The sequence below is a fragment of the Phaethon aethereus genome (assembly GCF_964289735.1).
Source record: "Phaethon aethereus genome assembly, chromosome: 14".
Classification (NCBI taxonomy): Eukaryota; Metazoa; Chordata; class Aves; order Phaethontiformes; family Phaethontidae; genus Phaethon; species Phaethon aethereus.
In genome coordinates this window covers 3,144,755-3,166,253 of record NC_138590.1, presented here as the reverse complement: position 1 = coordinate 3,166,253, position 21,499 = coordinate 3,144,755, and the positions used below count along the sequence as shown (strand labels likewise).

Below are 21,499 nucleotides of genomic sequence, written 5' to 3'. Positions count from 1 at the left end.
GCATTCTTTTCATTTGGCTAATGTCTTCTCATTAGATTGCACCTAGTAAATGAGAGTAATTAAGTGTTTCCTATAGCTCAGATGCAATGATTAAGTTGCAGAATTGGTGCTGATTATGTTTTGTCATTTATCTCTATTAATCTGAGAATAATCCAGATGATAAACACATGTAATTTTTTAGCTAATGTTCAATAGATGAAATTTATAGCTTCTCAATGGAGCCAAACAGTAAGTGTGTATTTATATATGAATAGTAAGTTATTGTACTTGTATTTCTGTTAAATAAACATAGAATTATCTGTGCAACTAAGGAAAAAAACAGAGCATCTACTGAATATAGAAATTTTCACCTGTTTAAAATGGATTTTTGTATGGGAGACTACTATTCATAGTTCATAGACTTTCTTTTTATTCTGCTTTCTCAAGTATCTACGGAGAATCCTGTGGCAATATTTTTGACGTTTTTTCCCCACACTTGTCGTCTGTATTTGTTGCTATTAATTCTAGAATGCAAAACTCATGACTGATAGCAAAATGTAGGTTTCATATAAATACTTCCAAATCAAAGTACTCAGTTTGAAGAAAAAAAAAAAGTAGTAATGCATCAAATTAAGCACCCCACAACAATTTGTAAATCTTTATTTAACTTTCAAGCTGCAGATAGAGATAGGAAAAAATCTGAAGAGTTTTTTCTTCAACGTACAAAGTTGCAATAATAAAATGTTGATACAAATAATAATGGCAAGACGAAATATCAGGAGCAACCCGAGTTGTTTGATCATGTTCCTTTGTTTTCCTGGTTCTGCAAATTTCCTAGCACATTACACTATTTTTTCTAAATATGTAGCTTAAGGAAGGTGGACAGCATAGCCCCGTAATGGTTTGGGTGTTACACATCAAAATTCTGATCGGTTTCAAAAGTAGCAAGTTTTGTGTGCTGCCAGATTATGAACTTCTTTAAAATGTAGAACCTGCAGTTATAGTAAATGCTGAAGGAAAGACCCGAGGTAGTTTTGAGTTTCGTGTTAAATATAGTGATATATAAATAAATGAGCTGAACAATTTTTTAGCATATACAAACTGCACTATATTAGTGCCTAATATAGGAATGTTTCGTTATTATATCTATGTCCATATGGTATCTGAAACTCTGTTATGTTTTGATAAGTGTCATGTAATAATCAGTGGCAACCGGTAGCCCTTTGTTGCAGGCTTCGTTCAGTTTTGTACTTCAAAAGTAGGTTTACCAAACATACAATTACATTTTGATGTTGAACGTTCCTCTGATTTGGACAGCTGTTTCTTCCTTGTTGTTTGGCCATTGTGGGCACATTTCAGACCTAAGCGGTTTTGCTGTTGTGGAGCTAAATCTGAAAGAGTTGTTTTCTGTCTGGAATACTTCTCAATACTGTGAAGACTGGTCAGTAAAATCACTCGGATTTGTCTTTTGTCCCTGTTTTGAGGTGCTGCCACCCTCACCAGTTGAAGAGAAGGAGAATGGTGGGTTTGGAGCCATAGGGAAGAAGTGGGCATAGAGGAAGTTGGACATAGAAAGTTATGATGAGATTGATCAGGATTTCCAAGACAGCTGAAGATGTGCTGGGGCCGGAGAGCCAACGGATCTGACGTGGACAGTCCAGTATCAGTCCATAAATTTAAGGGGATTTTTCAGTCTATGCATGTTTGTTAGGCTTGCTCAGATTTTTCCAATATATCTTCTAGATGAGTACACAATTATTTAAGGACTCAATTTTCACTTTTAATACGTAAAATTACATTATTCATACAACTGAGTAGACGGCTAGCTTGAAATATATGTTAATCGGATCAAATTGTTGCTCACTAACAATTATTTTCTTCCCGCGTACATAGATTTTAGGGCATCAGCATTCTTTCTGGTAAAGCAAATACTCTGTTCTGTTTATGTGGGTCAGTTCTAGAGTAGCTGCTTAAAATCCCATGTACTGAATTCTGTCATCTTTTCTCTTGGGTGGATCAGGAAAACAGTTGAAGCAGCCAGTGATGGCTGCTGGGCTTTCATTTCTTTGTGACTGGTAAATGAAACACATGCAGCCTCACCAAACTACATGACTAATGACAACCTCCAGTGGCTCCTGCAATCAAAGATTAATTTGCTTTATCAAGTTTAAAGAATAGTAGGCGATAAATCATGTCAAAAAGAAATAATCAGTGGCGTGCTGATGTTCTTTCGCACAGTGGAAGACAGGTGCAATAGAGGATTCATCTGCCATAGACCGTTAATTTTGTTCTCATGCTGTTGTGTTAATCTTAATTTTTATTTTGTTCATTTTTAAGTCAAACAGGATGCATTGTCAACTAATATTTTTGTCAAAAATGTGCAGTATTGGTGTTTAGCTCTAAAATTAAATAGTTGCTCAGAGTCTATCACTTGGCGTCAAAATATTTTCAACTTAATTCCTTTAATAATTGATAGATATATTTCATGCCCATCAGTTTTGCTGTCTGGGAGCACAGTTTAATGTGGACAGGAATACAAATGTGTTGTATGTACCCAGTGCATACATAATATATTTCTTTTCCTTCCTGTTGATTTCTGTTTAGCTAGATCTCCCTTCTTACTCTATCTGTGGGCGAAGTATGATGTTAGTCCTAGCAGTTACTCTACGGCTGCTGTTGTTTTGGGTCTTGGCCTCTTAAGTGGAAAACTGATCATGCTGCGCAATTAAGGCCTGAGGACTTTTGTAAGGACTTTATACCATCCACTCCTACCACAGTTAACAGCACGGCACAGGAAGCGATCGTCATGTCGCAGGATGGGGTTCTGTCTGGTTCTCGCTTAATGAAGTGATTTAGAGACAGCATCTCTATCACATTTGTAATTACTGAATATAATCATTCCAATAAAACCTGCATTTAAAAAAAATACCAAGATTAAGTCACCGTTAAGTGTGTAAGGCTAGCTGTAGTATGTCATTATAGTATTACATTACATAGTATGACACCGACTCTGACCTGCATTTAACGGTGAATTGTGTTGCACAGAAAGCAAAGGTTGCAACTGTTTATTTTTCATGAAAAGTACAGATATCCTGTGGTGACATAACACTCTAGCTACGCAATTGATTGTTGACCATTTTCAGCCTATTATTTCAGTTAAACCATGGCCCAATAACATATTTGGCAACAATGGTTTTTTCTGTGTTAAAAGAATTTTACTAATGGAATAATGCAGATTCTGTAAGCTTCCATAATGCATAGAAATGATGTGCTATCTTTCTAATAATATGTGAGCCCTCTAGTGGCATTCTCCGTGTTGGAAGTTTAGATGGCTAATTGTGTACAAGAGCGTACAGCAGTGCACATGTTTAGGTAGGAGATCTAACAGCAGAGCAGAGTTACCCTCCTGTGAGAAGGAGCCTGAGGAAAAGCCCAGCCGGGTAGCCTCGGGGGAGGCTGCAGGGATGGCAGGAAACCAGGCTTCTACTGCGGCTCTCAGGGCAACCGAGGTATCTGCAATACATCTTTTCATACTGATGGAGTTGCATTTTGCAAGGGGAAAAATTGTAAAACTTTTAACCAGCTCCACTTGTTGGGTCTTGTGTATACCATAAAAGGGCTTATTAGGACCCATCTGTCCCAATGTGATCATCTTTAGACCGAAAGATGCAATATTTACTGTGCAGGTATTAAAAGCTACATTGCCTAAAGATTAAAAGAATTTTAAAAAACAAACAATCAAACTAACAAAACAAACAACAAAGCTTCCCATGAAGTAAAAGAAAAAATTTAGCACAAAGGCTGAGCTTGACAAAAGTAGATTTTGAGTAAGTCATTAGCAATTTAATGTAGCTTCTGGCTATACACAGGCTACAGACAGTACTGTTAAATGTGGTTTCATTAGAGTGTCAGAGTTAACTACTTGCCTTCCTTCCCTTACGCTGAATTTGTATTCCATTAGTCTGTTGCTTGTAAAGACTGACCAGTGAGAGGAGAGTAGTATGACGGGTTATGTGTCATGTTGTATTAATAGGTCTGTCTTTCCACTGTACCATGTGAAGAGTTGTACCTGCATTCTGGCTTGGGTACTGGCACTCAGAAAATGCAATGATGCCGATTCCTTAGTCCTGCTAACAGTGCTGGAAGAATTAAAGCTGAAAGTACAGCTATGTAAAAACTGGCCTCCCTCACCTTTTAGTTTATTTCATTTTATTCTTAGCGACTCAGGCTTCTGAAATGATACAGCAATACTGCTTCTGGTGGTGCAATTCTGGTGATGCTAGAAAGCTGAAAATGCAGGTTAATCCTCCAGTAAAATCTTGCTACTTGTGAATCTAGATTTAAAGGGGAGGGGGAACCCACTTTTTGCTTATTTGTGTGTATCTGCAATTACTAAAAATCCATATCGACTTTTTTTTCTGGCTGTCTTAATTTTTCATGTAAAGGTTTAACATAAATTACTGAATAAAATAATTCTCAGAGCAAAAACTTAAAATAGAATTAAATTTGAGTTGGCATCAGTGATTGAAATTTAAAATTCATAACAATTGAAACAGAACTACTTTAAAATAAAGATTACAAGAAAATATAAGGTTATCACTGAACTGGGATGTGGCTCACCAGTGCTGGGCAGAGGGGAAGGATCACCTCCCTCGACCTGCTGGGGAGGCTCTGCCTGAAGGCAAACAGCTCTGCATGCTGTTTGTCTTTTTTCTGTGAGGGCACAGTGCTGGCTCCTGTATGGGATGGCTTATTTAAAAAGCATTCAAATGTTAAGGTAAGAAATGCCTATCAGTCCATCTTGAATTACATTGTGATGCTGATGGGAAGGAGAAAAGAGTACTTAGAAATGTTTCTTTAAAAGCACAAGTCCTCTCTTAGCTGAAATCACACATACTGTTAGGCATCAGCTGTAAGGGTATGGAGTATGGCATGATACTGCTGCTCATTTCCACCACTTCAGATTCCTTAACTTGGTGTCTTTTCGTACTCTGGGGTTTAGAGTGCAATGCAGACTTGAATTGGAGTTCGTAAGGCTGGAATTGAGATAATTATAGTGATGCCTGTTTTACTGTGATGTTACTCGTACATAAGTCAACTCTTGGCCCTTTTTGATACAATGGTAGCTCTGGGAATAGATTTGGGGAGCGAGGTAAGGAGAGTCTGTGTTTGTTTATTTTGGGCCAAAAAAGAAAAATATCCTCCACTCAATTTTAATCTATAGTTCTGTGACTAAAATGGCAGAATTAAGACATTTCATAAATTTTTTTTCAACACTCCTTAGGAATATAACCTGTCATAGCAGCACTTCCAACCCAGAAAAAATCTCTAGCTGTCTTCAAGTTGATAACAGATGAGTGAAGATAGGTAATAAGTAATAGTAGGGAAACTCTTCTTGTTTGAACATATTTTGCCAAAAGCACTGAATATGAATTTGGGTGGGAGAAAGGGGAAACATTTTCTGAGTATTACTAACATACTTTATGATCACTTAGTGGAACACCTTACAGCCAGCTGTCTCCTTTATTCACAGATGTTCTAAAGCAGTCGGAGCTCCATTTCTTTCATATGACAAAGTCAAGAGCTAATTCATTGTTAATTGTTGAATGTACCTTTTTATAGTATCTAGAGTTGCCACAGGAGCCACCTGGCTTCCTTAGCTTGTGTATAATGTGTTCAAAAAATGGGGGACAACCTTAATATTTAAAGCAGTATCACTTCATTTTGTATGTGGAGTGCTTGAACTAGGAAGGGTTGTGGGTTTTTCCCCTTTTGAAAACATGTATTTCAGTTAAAAGAAAAATGCAAATGAGCATTTTCTCCAGAGTGTCTGGTTCAGGTTGTGTCGATGGGTCAGTATCTTGTGTACCAGCCTGTAATTTTCATAGCTAACTGGACTAGTGTAAGGCAGAGCAACTAGTTCATGTAGCTGACCGGTGAAAGAGCAATGACACTGCTGTCTCGCCCGGACAGGGCAAGGGCTGGGGCAGTGGTGGCTGTTATCTTGTGTATAAATAAGCATTTTCCATACCCTGAAATCAAATTTGCAGAACATACAGCATTTGAGCTATACTTTGTATTTCATTAGATATGCAGATCCTCCCAAAATTATTTTTATCAGACTATTCAGAGCTCTTTCTGACATTTGCTTTTGTGTGCTTATAGAGCAATCCAGAATTGTTAGTAATGTTGTCCTGGTGTAGATCTGTTTCACAGACGGGAATATAATTTTAAAGTACTCTTCACAGACTTAAGTGCGCCTTTGTTAAACATCATAGGAAGGCAGACATTTGTCTGTCTTTTGCCACTTGCTGTTCTTCTGAAGCAAGGAGAAAAAAAAACCCAAACAACTCAGTATTTCAGTGATCTGTTCCACATAGGTTTCATCTGTATCTTCTTTGTTGGAAGAGTTGGTAGTTGGCATCAATTTGGATCAAAAGAACTGCAGTTAGGAAGGCCATGAGGAAGGTTCCATATTATTTCTCCAGAGCATTCTCAGTACTGACAAGTTGTTTCTTGAGGCATGTAGCTCTATTGAGAAAGAAGTCTTCTGGGAACAAAAGTTTTATTTCTGAAGCAGGGCTTTTGTATCAATTTAAGTATTAAATTATTTGTATAGATATCATCTACACAATAATGCAGCTTGTCACAAAATCTGTGGAAACTTGTCTATGTAAGTTGATGTAAAATAGTATTTTATTATTATTTTAGATTTTGTAGGAATATGCCCTGGAACTGACGATTTAAGTAGCATTAATATAATAGGCCATCTTTGAATGAGTCCTTAACAGCACAAGTACATTCTAGTTTATGCATTTTCTTTAATAACTAGTTTCATTCTAATCTGCTGAATAGCAATAACATTTAGAATATTACTTAGATTTTTATGTAATCATCTAAATGTATGTGCCGTTGGAGTTAAAGAATTAGTTTGGCAATATCCCTGAAGATAAGCGAGTCAGCACCTGATAGTACACCTTACCAGATCGCTTGGCTTCTGAAGTGTTTCACGTTCTTTGACTGTGGAGAGTAGAGTAGTAATGTCTGACAGCATTCTGTTATCTATCAAGTTTGCATAGATTTGATTATCTTGTTTTTGCTTAAGAGGTCAGCAAAATGAACCAAAATATTGCTCTGTATATTATTAAAGACCATTACTATCAGTCATACTGTAAAAAGATGACATCGCACGAAGGACTGCATGCAGAACGTAGATATGGCCACGCTTCCAAGCCATGTGGGACCCATAGGTGTGCGTGTATGACATCAGGCTGTCGTAGGTGCTGCCTGTTAGGTCATCTGGTGTTGCTTCTTGATTCTGTAACATGAACCACTGTGTTCTTTGTTGTATTTGCTCTAGTGTGACTGATTCAAATGTTAGATGAGATGGCCTTTTTTTGTTTTGTTCTGTGTTTTTCCCTCTTAGCCTGAACGACAGCCTGTGTTTCTCCAGCCACAGCCAAGGCAGTTTAGGCTGTATGTTTGTCTGTGCACAGCTTCAGTGTGTCACCCTTTTTTTCAGAAGGCTTTAACATCAGAGGCTGAAGTCTGAGACCTCCCACATGTTGCTGAGAGTAATTATTGATCAAGATTCTTGACCATTTTTGATTGAGCAGTTTTATTAGTTTTTATTAGTTTTATAAACATTTCAGTAAATACTCGTGTAACTATAATTCTGTTCCCTGCTGGTGTTCCAGAGTTGGCTCTATTTCTGTGTTATTTTTACAAGTGTATTTGTGTTTGGAACTCCTTAACTTATAGTATGCTCTGTCAAATTTTGGCTACGCTTAATAGTTGCTTACTTTCAACAAAAGCTTGATATTGACAACTTTCTCTTCAAAATACACTTCTCAAATACTTCCTGTGTTCATAGGTCAGACCATGTCACTCCTTTCTCCTAAGATCTTGATTTCAGTGTCCTGTGTTTTAGTTTAAATTCTTACGTGAAATTAGGATTTGAATTTTCAATGTCTGTACTCAGACTTTGCACACTTTATTTTTGTGTTTAAATATCTCTGTAACTCCTCTTGAGCCTTGTTGTTTTTGTTGAGTACTGTTGTTTGTACAAGTCCTGTTAAATTCTCTCTCCACTCTTTGCGGTGCTTTCTGGGCATCCTGTTAGGCAAAGGACACTCTCCTGGTGTAGACGCACCTGGCTCCATTCACTCTTTATTCTCTATCATCTTAAAATTGCACCTATATTTCATCCCCACAAGTAGGCAGACTAACCTGAAGTAGGAAACCATGGACTTGGCTTTGCTTTGTTGTCCTGGCCGCTTGGTTTGTTAAACGTCCTTTTTGTCTGCTTTAGATAACAAATGTCTTTGTCTTGAGATTTTAAGCACTGATGATGTGCAAAATACAAAACAACACATATTACCGAAGTAAACCTTTGGGTACCATAGGGAAAGGTGGCCCTAGGATTAAAGGAGTAGAAGAGTGTCTGAAAACTATTTCCCATCTCATTTTGCATCGAGCAATGCTCAGTCAGACTGAAAGATCTGCCCCACAGCATCTCCATTCAGTATGATTGATAGTCATGGTGGTGGTGTGCTTGGTGAGGAATTCAGAATCATGCAGCGCCTTTACTAACACGTCGTGGGTTGCTATCTTAAAATTGAATAGCAGTGGTTTAAATGTTTTTCATTATTAGTAGGGAGTTAAAGTTTGTTTCTATGCTCAATTAAAGAACTGCCATTTTGAAACTATAGCAATGAGAAAAAGTTGTGTGAGCAAAGCAAAACCAAAGCCACAGATGCTATAAAAATAACTGCGAGTGGAAGAATTAATATTAGAACTACGCATCTCAAATTTAGAGGCATGATGATACAGAGACAATGCAAAAGAATGTAATGCTTAGTTTAATGATTTATGAGACAATCAAATTGTAAGGAACAAATGTATGAAAATAGTTTAGCCCATCAGCCTAAAAATAATGCAGTACAAAAGTAAAAGGCAATGAACCTCAGCATTCTGTGCAGATTAGCTATGATTGCTAGGCCAGCCCCGAAGAGAAAATATTTTAAGAGCTCTGCTCTGTCCTGCTTTCAGTGAGTTTAATAGATACGTATAGATATAAAGCATTTCTTGAAGAGAGATATGTGATGAAATAAGACTGCAGGGTTTTTTTGGTTTAGATCTGTTTTAACCAAAAAATGTTTTCCTAAAGCTCTGATATTTCGTTTAATTAAGAATACAAATCCTGGATTTCATGGTATGTGATGGAGAAATATTGTTTTGTATTACAGTAATATGTTGCAATTATTGTTAAAAACCCTATGTAATTTTTAGATTCAGGAGTAAATCATTGTTATCATACAATAATTGAAAAATTGGTGATCACTTTTTTCTGAAGGTAGCTTGAAGGGCATACTTAAAAATGTGTTTTATTTTAAAAAATACATTGCACCTGAACTGCTGAAGCCAATTTTTTGTTACTTTTTATGTTTGGTTTATGTAATTCTATAGAAAAGCCTTAAAAAGTTACCCTATGTTTCATCTCACATGTAGCCCGTGTTTCATACTCGGCTGTTTAATAAAGGGTCAGATTTTATTTATGTAATTAAATAGAACATAAATATAGACATTTCACACGATGTACCATGTAAATGTAAGCCTTTGTAGTTACAAGTTTTTGTAGCTGGAGAATTGTTTTAAAAGGCATGTAATTTATTAGCTATCAGTAGCTGCTTTATTGCCTTGCCGCGCTGCAGTAATAAATAAAAGAAAGTGAGCTGATTTTACAAATGGCACACAAGGTGCACATTTTGTGAAAAAAGTCTTTTTTTTAAAGAATTGGCATTAAATCCTTTTTTTGTGATGACAAAGAGGCTAAGAGTGCAAACTGTATTTTCTGTTTATCGAAAACAGAGTCTCTTTTTCTCGAGGGCATTTTTTCCTATGATCATCAAGGGATTTCAAAAGCAATAAAGTGTGGAATCATTGTTCGACTTGAACAGTATTAAAACTTAGGTTTTAATTTCAGTGAAGTAATAAGATTTGAACCTGTCTCACATTACAGCACTGTAAGGCATTTAGCAATTGTATTTTAAAGGAGGTTTTTAAAATGCAGCTCACTTGTAAGCTAACTGTCTGTCTAGTAATTAATAGTTTCTCTTCAGCAGAGGCTGTTGTGAATCGTACTAAGAAATCTCAGTTTTGTTAATAACAAATTATGATAATTGTAAGGATGTTAGTTCCTAATTAGTTTAAACCTACAATCTTTTTTTGACCCTTTCTGAGATTGATTTTCAAATGAAGACAAAAAAGTAGAGGCTGAGGGTTTCAACATGATTTTCACCTTAGAATTAAAAAGAAATGAGCCACGTTTATCTCTAAATTTCAGGAAACTTTATTCCTTGGCTAAGGGCATGCGTCAGCTTCCTGCTAAGAACTGGTGGAGTGTCTAATCTGTAAACATCATTTCTATCATTAGTGCAATTCCTTTTTCAAAATTGTATGTTGAAGGTAATCGTGCAGAGCGCTTCTTGTTTCTGTACTGACGCGGTGGACTCCGCGGTACTGGAACTTACCGTGCACGTTTTTGCACAGATATTCTCAAGGTTCAAAACGTAAAGGTTTCTCAGGGTTGGTTGATAAAGTGTTGGCTGGTGAGAGAATAGCACTCACTGTACCTTGTAGCTGGAAATGAGCATGTATGATTTTGGAGGAGGGCAGGTTTATACACAGGTGCATGTTCAAAACAGCCGTCAGTGTTCAGCTCTGGAGCGGTGAGCTATGACCTTCCGTGATGATTTTGAACGGTAACTGCCTCCATTAGCCATAAGGTTTGTTTCTTTATTTTAGTAGATGGCCTAGACTGTAAATATTAGAGGATCTAAAATAAATCAACATATTATCCTAAGGATACAAAACGTAAGAGCTATTTGCGGTTAGGAACCTTTGACAGATAGTTTGGATGAGGCAGATGATTGCCCGCCTCTCGTATCTGGCTTCCATTGCTGTGCCTGCAGGCAGTTTAGTGTTATAGTTGTATATTGATGTCAGGGTTACTACTGAGTGGCTAGCAATGACAGATGTCTATAATTACAGGCAATGCTTCCAGTATTTCAGAAGAGCCAGCCTATGTTGAACAATTATCTTATTTCTGGCTTGCCAAAGAGGGTTGTTCAAATTGCTGGTATTAGCTGTGGTGGCTGTAACACCTCTCCTTATGCCGTGGGATAAATGTGCAAAAGCACTCTCATGTACAACCCCAGCGCCAAACCTTTTTAAAATAGCTGATACCGCTAAATTTTGTGTGCTTAAGGCTTGATCCTGAGAGATGTGGGACACCTGCAGCTATGTTAGTCAGTAAAATGAAATATTTTCTGATACAGAAATTTTAGAACTATAATAAATAGCTACGATTTTGATTACTTGTTTTTAAGTGCCAAACTAATGTTGATGCTTTAGCGTTGAGGTTAATTGCATGTAAGCACGCTGAGTGGGCCGCTCGTTTAGATACAATTACGCAACTGAATAAAATTAAGCTGGACACTTCTAATAGTTACAGGGGCAAGTGAGAGCATCGATTACTGCTACTGAAGTACCTGTAATACTTCATCTCCTGGAGTTTTCGGACTGACACAGGTCTGCTCTTGTAATCTGTACAGTATTGGTTCATCTCAATTGTCAGAGGATTTTAAAGCAGCATTTTGGCTTCTTGTTAAGCGAATACCTGACTGCATATGTGGCAGTCTGAATCTCTACAGTGCAGTGTAGAGCTCTGATGGAAAGTACAGCCCAGAACTGTGCTTCAAAAACTAAAAATCATCCGGATGATGTTCAAAAAGTAATAGCTGTTAGTCATATTTCTCAGTTTTCACTATAATATTTGTACTTTAAGCCCTGGAGGGGAACAAAAGAGACAGTGAAATTAAAAATCTCTAACAGTGCTTTACAAAAATGAAAGTCTAAACAAGACTTTTAAAGCTAAGCACCTTTTTAACAATTGGCTAACTGAAGACGTATCAGAAAAAAACAATTTTTTTTTCCTTCTCATGCTGCATCAGTAATAACAGCAGTTAGTTCGTAATAGGTCTCCCGTAGTAAGAATTGTAAATTACCAGAATTGTAAATCTTTCTTTCAAGATTTTCAGAAAACAGGAATTAAGAAAGGAAGCAGTAAGTAAAGAGGCTTATTGCTGGTGTCGCATGGGCACTCTGTGGAGCAAGAGGCGGGGAGTTAACCACTCCTGCAGCCCAGACTCCCGTGAATTCTCTTGCTCCGTTGAGCTAATGGGGAAGGGGCTGGGGAAGAGGTCTGGAAACAGCCTTTGCGGGAGCTGTTAATACCTCTTACTACCCGAACTTGTGATGACAGAGAATTTCAGCAGACTAGGGAGGAAATAACATCCATAACAATGACTCTGAGCCACACAGATTTACCCTTTCTCCTACAACATTACACTTTGTTGTAGTAACAATACCCTAATTTTTAATGTTATTTTATAGTCGGTCTCTTTCAATTGCGGCTAACTTTATGCAGGATATTAATTAGGCTAGGTTTATAGGTAAGACAGGAGATAGCATATCATTTATGTAATCGATGTAATTCCTCTGGTTGCTTACAAACACATGTAGCAGTGAATCGTAGCCTACTTTTCATGTAGCACAAAGCCCAACCTTCCCTTCAGAGATTCTGTCTGAAACTGAGGCAATTTCTTATGACCGGTTTTGCAATTTTATTTCATTTAGGGAGCTAACTATAAAACAATAGATTAGCCCATTCTCTTGCTTTAGACTCTGAGTTAAGGGTGTTTTGAGATCTTACCTTTTTAAGACAGCTGGTAAGGAATGGGGGGTTTCTGAGTGACCAAGGTTTTCCTCTGCTATGGAGAGGATAGAAAAGTCAAGGCTTTTTAAGCCCTTGGTTTGGTCAGGAGGTAAAGATGAATGATCTGGCAACCTGATACACTAATTGGGCGATTCAGTTCAGATTTTCCGAAGTAGTTTGTGGGATTTGGAAGCTAGATTACTGCTGCGATGTAATGGAGCTTTTAAGTGCTGAAAATTCAAAATATCTTATTTTGATTTTAAAAAGCAATGGAAATTACTAAATGCGTCATGGCACTTGACACCGAGTAAGAAACTCGTGATGGGGTGTGGAGTTTTAGTGGATGATGCACAGGGGTATATGAGGTGGGATGGCAGCTTTGAAAATTTGCTGTAGTCGCCCCTGCATTGCATGAATTCCCTAACAGAGCGTGGGGAAGGAGTTGCTCTCCTCGGCCGGCCACGTGTGCTCCAGCCCACTGCTCCAGGCTGGGGTGCAGCGGCTGTCCCCATGTAGCTGCTGTCAGGTTGCGGTAGATATGGTTACGGTCTGGTTTTGCCCTCAGTGTTCATGACAAAATACTTTAATGTTGCAGTGATAGTTCTCTGCAGCAAGGCCTGGAGAGCTTCAAGGAAGTTATAATATCTTAAGCATTTACGCTGTGCCTACGGGTAATAACTTTACTGTAATTTTCTGAAGATTCATTATCCAAAAATCTTAATTCATTATAATAGCCCTTATGAAACATATAGAAACCAACATTTTCTTGTGTTTTCTTATTTGCACAGTGTGAGAGATTCATTGCTCTGTTTTAATTTGTTTCATGGGGTGCGTTTGAGTACATTCCATACAGTGCCGTTATTGAATTTCTGTGACTGTCATTATATAGCCATACAACCTTTAGGAACTCATATTCTGAGCTTCCCAGTTCTGTAATCTGCTTCACATTTAAGAATTGACATAATTAGCTTCTTCAGAGTTATGATAGTACCAAAAAGATAAAAGCTCAAAAGACAAAGCAAAGTCAAACATATCTAGGGCCAAAGAGTAGAGAAGTCAGGGAAATAAAGTTTTAGTGTGATTACTGTATTATTTCTCTGTTTTCTTGGACTATATTTACATACAAGTGCTTTGCTTTATAAAACACTGCTTCCACAATTTTATTTTCTCGTCCTTTTGAAACGCAGCAGGAACAGTTCAAGTAGTTGGGAAGTATACAGTCACGTAATCTGAACTACTGATAAATATGCTAGATCATAAAAATTCGCTGGCACCAGAGCTTCTGAACCTTCCATCTTCCTAAAACGTCCTGATTCTACCGAGGTGCTTTTAATGGTACCGACAGGACAAAATAGAAGCATCTCTGGATCCCTTGCCTTTGCACTTGCTTTAATACGTTTGAAATTGTTATCGATTACTATTGAAGGTGTTTTGTTGGTCTCCTCTTTCTCTTCACTGCCATGCCCATTGCTGTCACCTTTTACATACAACAGTGCCACTTGGGGATCGGTTGCAATGGTGCTGTCAGCCCGAGCTTGCTTTAAGGACCTTGAGTATAGAATCACAGAACCATTAAGGTTGGCAAAGACCTTTAAGATCATAGAGTCCAACCGTCGAGCCGACACCACGTGAATTTCATTGAACATTGTAGCCTAATGTTACCGCTTCTGTGGATTTTTTGCTGATGTTCGTATCTGTTGTGAGAATGGGATGGTGACAATGGGTTATTTTACTGTTAAGAAGCTTACATTTTTGGCAACAGCATGGTGTGATCACGTAGTGCTGTGTGTTAACGCAGGATTTGTATTGCAAGTTATAAATCCTGCCATTGTAAGGATTTGGGAATGATTGTGGAAAGGCTTTACAGAAGTCTTAAACTTTCCTACTGGAAGTTAATCATCCTGCTCTTTACTTGAAGTATCTGGAGGGAACTGAAAGCATAAGCCTTGTTCTTTTTTCCTGCTGGAAGAAGGAAGGGGAAGGCCTGAAAGGGAGGAAGCCCAAGGGGTGTGTGGTGTGAGGTCCCGCAGACCCCCGCAAGGGAGGGATAGGAACCAAGCTGAAGGTGAGATCACTTCCACGTGCGATTCCACATCCTTTCTTGACCCCTTTCAACAGTATTTTTCTCCGCCTTTTGAATATGTAGCACGGTCTTTGTTGTTGAAATATCTTTTATTATTATACGTCCAAAATGCTTTATCATTAATTTTTTATAGTGCTTAAAAGTCTAAGGGCGTTTCATTGTTGTGGTTGGGGGTTGTTTGCTTTTCTATTTTTACATGCGAAGAGTGTGTGCTGGTTTGGAAAATTATTTTGAAGAAGGTGTTTAAAATATCACATTTATTTTAGCTTCCAATTTGTCACGTTACGGAACGGGTAGTAGTTTTTATTACAAGCACTGTATTCATGCTGACTTCAAATGACCCTGTCACATGTGAAAACAAATCAGATTGTTGCTGTTAATGAGCTTTTCAATTTACTATTCAGTGGATCAGATAAGTGGATTTAAGAGGTAATGATCCTGCTTAGCACTCAAGCTTGGCTGTCAGATCCTAGTAGTTGTGGGAAATCCCCAGGGACAAAAGCGTTGACACAGTTCTTGATGGGATAATGGGAATCAAAGCTAATGGATGATAAAAGGAGTAGTAAGAGTTACAACGATAATTGTGGATTAAAGCACTGCTCTTTGTCAACACTGACTGCTGTTTTAGTATTTTATTTGTTAAACTCGGATGTGGGGAGAGCCTAGTTTGACAGCCCAGCACAAGGCTGCTGCATGTGCTCGCTCACATTCCCTTTCTCCCACTGGTTTCCCGTGGCAGAAAGGGAAGCTCTTAACATAAACCTGTGTTTGCTGATACGTTTACATTCCTCGCCATCTCTTTTTGTCTTTTCCTCCTATCAAATTCTTACTTTTTGCTAAAATTGCAGGTGCTATAGCATTGCATCAGTGCACTATTTAGAGAGATGATTTTTTAAAAAAATTAGAATATGTGGGATTTATATTTGAATGTATTATTGTCGCTATATTTAATTACTGTAAATGGTAACTTCACATTTACAATGTGAACGTAGTATTTTGCAAACGTTTGAAGGATTGTATTGATTACAGATTTTTAATATTTTGAGTGTCCTTTCACTACTGATTTTGTCACAATAAATTGCATTCATACAATTATGAAAGGATAAGTTAGCTTGCAAGTTATCATTGGTCTTGGTGCAATTTCTGGCTAGAACTGCAAGTTTATTTACTCATGCCTTCATTATGCTCCGATTTAAAACTAAAGTCTTTGGGACGTGACAATACAATTTTATTGTATTATTATCATTGTCATCATCGTCTTCCTCAGAGGTAGAATACTGCTGGTTTGGGTTTTAAGCACAGTCATGGGATTACAGCAGGAGCAGAAAGGACGTTGGTACAAGCAAGTTTAGGTCCAGTAACAGAAGGTCTGAGTTAGCGAAAGTTCATTGGTATTTGTGTGGAATATGTAATGTCAGCAAACAAAGTTGACAGCTAGATGGCACCAGGCTTTCACCGCTGGGTAACCGGGGCTGTGTGTGCTGTGCTGCTGCTCTGTCTCAGACCTTAGTGGTACTTGACTTGATCACATCGTACGGAAGAATTACATATAACCCATAGTGTTTGTTTTAGTGTCACTAAAGGTTAAAATGACTGAAAATGGAATGTACTGACGTAGATCTGCATTTAGTCCAGTTGTAAGCAAATAGCAGAGTTGCTTGATCTCAGGGTAATATGAGTTGGCAGAGGATTGTAAAGAAGTTTCGCAGTACGTGTCTCCTTTCTCTTTGTGAAGTTGATTTAACCCAACTAAATGTTTTTATCCGAACTGAATGTTAGGCTACTAAACCTACCAGAAAATTTGATGAAGATGACACAGTAAGGAAAAAAATATACTTGATGTGTCCTGTGCATTTGTTTCTGCATCTGAACAGCAGTTTGATCTGATAGGTGGGGTGCTGGGAAAACTTGGCTGGTAATATATGTCTTGGATCTGAAATAAAGGAGAAGAGCGTACAACTGGAAGTTACTTGCCTGCCAAAGCCTTTGTTCACCCTTGGAGAACACAAAACTGAATCTCTGAAGAGTACCTAATTTACCAGGTTTTATGACTGGCAGTGCAAGAATTTGCAAATGCAAGCTAAAGGACAGTGTTGAATCACATCCCACTGAGGACAGAGACCAAGAGAAGAATGTTTTCTCCATCCCTTTGCAATTTTTTGTAATAAAACCAGGTTTTTTTGAATAGATGCTGTATTGTTCTGTGAACAACAAAGTGAGTTTAATGTGGAAAATTTATGTCTTCTGTGTGGGAAGAAATGTATGCAAGGGCAAGTAAAAGCCTATCGGTCCCAAATTCACAAAACTCCATCAGAGAGTGCATAAGCCACCTCTTACAAATGCTTCAGCTAGGCTGGATGGACAGGCATTTGTGCCTGTACTATTCTCATGCAAAATCAATGCCTGTACTTTTCTCATGCAAAATCAAAATAAGGAAGGTTTTAAACTACATTAAAATGTTGGTACTTGTAAATGTCTATAATATGCATACTGTTGAAATGTTTATTTCCAGGTGTATGCCCGAATGTCAGAAGTCTTAGGAATAACAGATGACAACCATGTTCTGGAAACATTTATGACAAAAATGTGAGTTTGTGCTGGGGTTCCAGTCTGTATGTATTTTGTTTTGTCTTTAATGTTTGCATAAAATCCAAGTTTTATTTTGTCGATAAGTTTTCTCTTTGCTAGAAAAATGTCTTCTATAAATTTTAAATATATGAAATAAGTTTCGGTTTCAGAACCGGTTTCAGAAGCACCCATATCTTATTTTCTGAAGATACTGCAGGCCCCCAAGTAAACACTTGCAGCTAGATATGTCATCCATAGTGCCTGCATCACCTCTGGAAATGGCTTATGGAAGAATAGAGCTGAGATTTCATAGACTCTTGTTCAGTGACAGCCTGGCATAAGCGGTCCCCGCCTTTCCCCGCTTCTCATTCCTGGCACCCGCAGATGTCTGTGGGATTGCCTGTAAAGCTTCGTGGTAATTTACAGTGGGAACTGACCAAGTTAAACTAATCTTCCTTTGTTTTGGGGAGGCTCTGTGGGATTGCTTTTTGGCAAGATCTGGCAAAACTTGGCAAAATTTGCTCTCTTAAAAATGAAGATGCACAGCGGAGGATTTTAAGGCCTCATGCTGAAGGAGGCAAGGGGCGTTATTATCAGCTGTCTTCTCATCTCTGGCATTTGGGAGAATAAGATGGTGTGTTATTCTGGCAGATAAGCATTGCAATGCTTTCTCTTAAGAATAATCCTAGAAAATTACTTTGGAGAAGCTACCTTTTTCTCGTGCTTCTGCTGCAGCCACTTTCCTTGGGTGCCAGCAAAACTAGCAACATTTTGTCTTATTGCTTATGTCCTTCATGAGATTTGATTGTTTCTCCTGACTGAAAAAGAGTTTCATCTAAAATCAGTTTTGCTCTTGAAGTAAAACAAGATGGTCCCTCTGAAAAACATGAATATCCACTAAAAAAAAGATCTGGCAGTCCCCAGGAGACAATGAGTTCTGTGTATGAAGAAAGAGAAACTAGTACCTTACCTCTTTATTCTACGGTAAGGCAGATGCTGCATCTTGGCATTTACTTCATGTCTTCTAAATCTGACTTAGAAGACCTTTAAATACTTTCAGTAGGCTTTGACCTACTAGAGAAACATCTCTACTGATGTTGCCAGGTTAGCCGTGACCCATTCAGACAGTATTAAACATGGCTTGCCTTTTGCTACCGTGACTACCAACCTTGAGAAATAGTAGCAATTAAGACAAGGTCATTTTCTAATATGACTTAACTTTTCTGTGGAAAACAAGGCATAAATGCTTTGCTTCCTCGAAACCAGAAGCTGAGTGTTATATCTTGCCTTAGGATAACAATAGTACCCATCAAACTTTTGACATTTATCTGAGGTATGAAGACAGGTAAACGGAGGGTGATGAATGGAAAAATATTGATGGATACTTATTGTACTGTTTCTGGATGCAGCCCGTGTCATGGAACTACATGACTAGGCTTCATTTTGGAAACTTGAACGACTGTGGAAAAAAGAGGGGAGAGAGGAGTGTTGTTTGGAAACCAGACACATCAGTTTACTTCTCTTTTTCTACTTGTTGGCTGCCGTTGAGGGGAAATCTCTGCTGCTTTGCCAATTGAGGAAATAACAGTATATCATTTGACAAGTTGTATGATAAGTACTGCATGTGTTTAGATTGGATAGGGCTGTATTTGTACAAGTACTGTAAATGAAGAAAAAAAAATTAGGGTTCTAATGTTACATGGAAGATTTCAAAAGAAAACTAGGTGCATAAAAAGCAAAAATCAGTGGTGCTCCTTAGATTACACACTCTATATTTTAATTTTCTCTTTCCTTGTGACTTACTGTATTTTTCTAAAAACATGCAGCATCTTTGTGAATTGTTTATTGATTAGGTTGAAGATCAATTTCATTTTACAGAATGGGTGTTACAGCTTGAAATGGACAATTCAGTCAGTAGCTTTAAGAGTTAGCTGTGAAACTGCTATATAAACACATTCGTGTTTGTGTCAATTAAAATAAACTAGCTTCTCCCCAGTGACAGCATGCCAGCTGGAAAATCTGGGTGTGAAACATTAACTTACTGATATATAATCCAAAAACTAGGGTCTGACGGGGCAATCCAGTCTAGCAGGATTGCTGGTGCTCTGTTACTGTGAATAATCTTAGCACGTTCGTGACAGCAGTGGGCAGGATACATCACTGTGAGACCATTTACCTGTTTTTCCTGTGGATGTAGTCAGTATTTTTAACCAAACTGTTATTTTAGAAGGCCATTAGTCCACTCTTCTGTCTTACCCCACAGATCCGCTTTTTTCTTCAAGTAGGTGAAATTTGGCATATGTTAGTCCTTAACATTAGGTTAAAAGGAAATGATAGGGAATTTTTAGTATACACTTTCTTGTTATACTAGTCTCATATAGTAACTGCACAACAACGCTTGAGACTGTATAGTTTCTGTTTAGTTAGTGCTGAGCATTGTGTGAAATAGAGGAGTTCTGCTTGAAAGAACACTGTTGCCTGGCTAATGGCAACCAGTCTTTCAAATGAGAAAGTGTTGGAGAAAGTACCTGACCGTCATCTGCCGTTAGCACTGTGGAATGATCAAAAGACAATGTCAGGTTATTTCCTTCCACTTTGCCATTAAAGAATCCAATGAAGGATGCATGCAGGAAGCATCTTATACTTGGTGTGAGGAATAAACATAGCAATTGAATTTATGGTAGTCAAACAAGTTGTAGTCTACAGGACATAATTATTATCTTTTTGTTCTGCTGTTAGACTTAACCTCTTCTTGTGATAACTTACTGGTTGACACATGGAGTTTCTAGTTTCCTGAAGTCCATGTGAGCTCAGTAATGTTTAGATATATAAATGGCATTTTTCTTTGATTTCTTGAGATTTTGAACACATTTTCTATTGAGCTGTCTTTTCCCAATTTCTCTGTTTTCAGTAGTTCGCTTCTATGTATGTAGCTTTAATCTGTTTTTTTGAATTCATTAGTAGCAGCTTTGCAGTGGAGGATTGGTGATCAAACTCAGTGAGCTCTTTTTTTAAGAGAAAACAATTTGAAATATTTGTGTCATAGCTACTAGTAGCTGCAGTATCCACTGTTCAGTTATGGATTAAAGGCTGTATGAAATAGATATTCTTCAAAGTACAGAAAAATTCTGAGATTTGTCAATGTAATAGGTGTCCTTTAGACCTTCTGACTGCAGTTTAAAGTACTGCTGTCACATCAGATCCTAGACCTTTTAGCACCTTTTTATTGGAAGTTAATGAATGTGCCTTTTACTGAACTCCAGTTAAACCACTTCTGAAGGGATGGAGTTTTATGTAGTCAGAATACCCATTAATGGCTGTATTTTCATCACAGTCTTGATCCTTCTCTGTATAGGTAAGAGGCAAGGAAATATTTACCCTGGAGTAGTTTTAGTTCCATCTTCTCCTTGAGCCTGTCCTGGGCATTTGGCCGAAAGTGTCTTGTATTTATTTTGGCTGCAAGCACCTTTCCTTTTCTTCACTTATTCTTGGTGAGCCTCTTCTGGTTCCTTTCAATTTTATCAAATTCATGTGGAAGTGATTTATCATGAGGTAGATTTACAAAATATTTGCCCAAATATTTAGTGTTTTGGGTCACAATAAAAGAACTGAAATGTGAATGAAAGATGCATATCTAAACATTGCTGTTGGATGGTTTTTGCTTTTTTTATTTTTTTTTAAATGTTGTAATGATTTCACTATGGTGGATGCTCATATACATACATATAAATAGATTTTCCATATGACAATATTTAATTAATATATAAGTATAAAAGTCTGGATCTCTGAATATTTTGCTGAACACTCACACCGATATGACTCCATGAATCATAGCAAACTAAAACTTGGTACATTTATTCATGACAGAATGTGCCTTTTTTTGTGACTATTCACCTTTGTCCAGCTCTAATGAAAAGTATATATCCAATCACTGTCATTTTACCACGGAGACCTTTCACTGTAAATGATGATAATCTACAAGAAATAATTAAAACATGACTGTACAGAGCTTTCTTGCCAACAAATTGCTATCTTTGTTATTACTGAAACTTAAGTACCACATAAGGAAGAGATTTTCAAAGTCTTTTGGG

At 37.7% G+C, this 21,499-nt stretch overlaps 1 protein-coding gene across 1 annotated transcript in view; it reads left to right on the top strand.

The window, feature by feature from the left end:
• Nucleotides 1–21,499, top strand: part of RANBP17 (RAN binding protein 17) — a gene marked incomplete at both ends in the record, with an annotated part of 158,590 nt that overhangs the window by 63,845 nt on the left and 73,246 nt on the right. Inside the window, one exon of the mRNA XM_082006378.1 lies at nucleotides 17,353–17,426. Within this exon, the coding sequence (XP_081862504.1) occupies nucleotides 17,353–17,426 (74 nt within the window). The remainder of the gene's footprint in view (nucleotides 1–17,352; nucleotides 17,427–21,499) is intronic.